This window comes from Monoraphidium neglectum, assembly GCF_000611645.1.
Source record: "Monoraphidium neglectum strain SAG 48.87 unplaced genomic scaffold scaffold05172, whole genome shotgun sequence".
NCBI classification, from domain to species: Eukaryota; Viridiplantae; Chlorophyta; class Chlorophyceae; order Sphaeropleales; family Selenastraceae; genus Monoraphidium; species Monoraphidium neglectum.
In genome coordinates, this window is record NW_014008458.1 from 1,538 (window position 1) to 4,148 (window position 2,611).

Sequence of the window (2,611 nt, forward strand, 5' to 3'; positions counted from 1 at the left end):
GTGTGTGTGTGTGTGTGTGTGTGTGTGTGTGTGTGTGTGTGTGTGCGTGCTCGCATGTCCGCAGCTGGCTTCTCAATGTGTGGGTGTACGTCCAGAAAACAGTGCAGATGGGCGCGTGTGCGGGACTGATAGTAGTCATGAGCCAGTGCTTTGGTTGCGCCGCAGCACAGGTGCAGCGCTTCCACAGCTTGTCATGCCGGCGCGGAGGCGGCTCACCATGTCCGACGCGTGCTTCGCCACCGCCGTGCCGCTGCCCATGCCGATGCCGATGTCTGCGCGCACCAGCGCCGGCGCGTCGTTCACGCCGTCGCCCGTCATCGCCACTACGTGGCCCTGTGAGGTTTGGTGGGGTTGGGTGGAGGACGGGATAACGCGTATGAAACTGTATGTGTGTGTGTGTGTATGTGTGTGTGTGTGTGTGTGTGTGTGTGTGTGTGTGTGTGTGTGTGTGTGTGCGCGCGCGTGTGCGCGCGCGGTGATGTCCTTGGATGTGGGTTGTGTGAGAATGGTGGCATGAAACACGTGGACCAGGACCCGCCAGGCGGCGAAGAGGGGACGCAGCAAACGGCGTTGGCGCTGCCGCACGCGCATGCGCCCATGCGGCTCGCTCAGCGAAGGGGAATGCGAGCCGTAAGCGCGATTGCAGGTCTGCGTGCCCGCCCTAAGGTACGGCCAGGGGTGCCCACTCGTGCGCTCAATTTCAACCCCCCTGCACACAACACATACGCATACGCACTCACACGTAGACATCAAAAAGAGATACGCACACGCGTCGCCGCCCCACCTGTCTCCGCAGCAGCTCTACCAGCCTCAGCTTGTGCAGCGGCTCGACGCGCGCGAAGACCGCCAGGCTGCGCGCCGCGTCGAGCTGCTGCTGCTCCGGGAGGGAGTCGAACTCGGTACCTGAGGGATTGGGGGGGCGTCGAGAGCCAAATCAGAACGCTCGATCACCGACGCCGTGCACGTGCTTGGGACGGCAGGACTGGCGGCTGCCACGGCTTGATGCGATTTGCGCGGGGTGTTGTCAAACGCGCAGCGCATCATGCGGCTGCTGGGACGCCGCAAGGCCCCAAGATTGGGGTGATGGGGACGGCGGTGGGGCCTGGGACGGACCCTTGCCAAGATCCGTGATTCCTCACCCTTTGTGACAGGGCGAGGAATCACGGCCTGAGAAAGCTAATGTGCTCCTCCCCCCAAACAGGAAATGCTAGCTTGAGGGACCTGTCTTACGCGTTGACGGAAATCCATCGCACAGCCGCCTCACCGGTGATGGAGACGATCTTGTCCTTGTCAGCGTGGGCGTCCAGACCCAGCACACCCACCTGGCGTGGGGGGTTGGTTCGAACCAAGGCGGCGGGTGGGCGTACGCCCGTGGCAAAACAGGGGCGGCAGGGGAAGGGAGGAAGGGCAGGGTTGGGGTTTGTGGGCAGGGGCGCTGCCCTCTCCCGAGGGGTAAGGCCGGCGCGCGCGGCGCCTGGCCTACCATCCCCCCCTCCCATTTGCGGCCCTCTGCTGCGCCGCTCGGGCCCCTGTCGGCGGCGCCATGCGGGGCGCGCGTACGCGGACAAAACGCATCCGCACCTGTCGTCCCACCGCCTCCGCCGTGGCGGGGCTGTCACCGGTGACCATCACCACCCGGATGCCCGCCTTTTTTGAAGAGTGTTGGGGGGTGGGGGGCACGTCAAGGGCTTGGAGGGTGGTTGGCAACAGGCTCGGCGTGTCTTCCTCAAAGGCGGCAACCCCATACCCCAAACACCCCGAAACAGCTGTTTGCGTGGCGGTGCGCCGGCTGGGCGGCTGGACTCACTCTCGTCCCCCGGTGTCTCCCCAGGGCAAAGCAGCACCCTACGCCCGGACCTGCGGCGGCTCAAGACATGTCGTGTTGACACCCCAGAGACCACCGCAGATCGTGGCTCCGCGGCACACTCCCCCCTGAAAAAAAAACCGCTGCTCTCTGACATCACCCCTCCCACGACTCCCCCCACCTCCCGGCACGTCTGCAGCGCCGCCGCGCACTCGCGGCGCGGAGGGTCGTGCATCGCCACGACCGCCACGAAGGTGAGCCCCGCCTCGTCAGCGTGGGTCAGCCCGCCGCCGGGCCGGGCGCCGTGGGCGGGCAGGGGGCGGATGGCCAGCGCCAGGCAGCGCAGCGCCTGGGAGCCTGCGGGCACGTTTGGGGGTGTAGGGGATGTGTGGGGGTGTCGGTGTGGGGTGTGTGCCTGTTTGTGGGTGTTTTCATATGTGTATGTGTGTGTGTTTGTGACTGTGATTGTGCGTGCATGTGCATGTGCATGTGCATGTGCATGTGCATGTGCATGTGTGTGTGTGTGTGTGTGTGTGTGCGCGTTATTGTGGTGTGACAAGGCTAGATTTTGTTGCAGTAGCGAGGGCTCCATCATTTCTTCCACGAGAGCGGACACGTTATTGGAGAGGGGCAAGGCGCAGGCCAACAAATCCCCGCATCGGGCCTCAGCAGACCCCCAATCATCCCGGTCTGCTGACACCCAAACCTACTATCGTGCCGACGCGCCCAGCGGGCTCGCGACGAGCAGCACAGCGCGTGCTTTGGCGCAGCGCCCACGCACCTCCGAACTGATCCGCCCGCTGCAGC

General features: G+C 64.7%; 1 protein-coding gene across 1 annotated transcript in view; it reads right to left on the bottom strand.

Annotated features, from left to right (window-relative positions):
- The window catches only part of MNEG_15263 (Ca2+ transporting ATPase,sarcoplasmic/endoplasmic reticulum), a gene marked incomplete at both ends in the record, with an annotated part of 3,433 nt that extends 945 nt beyond the window's left edge, over window positions 1–2,488 (bottom strand). Inside the window, 6 exons of the mRNA XM_014036266.1 lie at window positions 217–333; window positions 785–903; window positions 1,265–1,322; window positions 1,582–1,647; window positions 1,986–2,161; window positions 2,479–2,488. Of these exons, the coding sequence (XP_013891720.1) occupies window positions 217–333; window positions 785–903; window positions 1,265–1,322; window positions 1,582–1,647; window positions 1,986–2,161; window positions 2,479–2,488 (546 nt within the window). The remainder of the gene's footprint in view (window positions 1–216; window positions 334–784; window positions 904–1,264; window positions 1,323–1,581; window positions 1,648–1,985; window positions 2,162–2,478) is intronic.
- Between the last annotated feature and the right edge of the window lie 123 nt (window positions 2,489–2,611).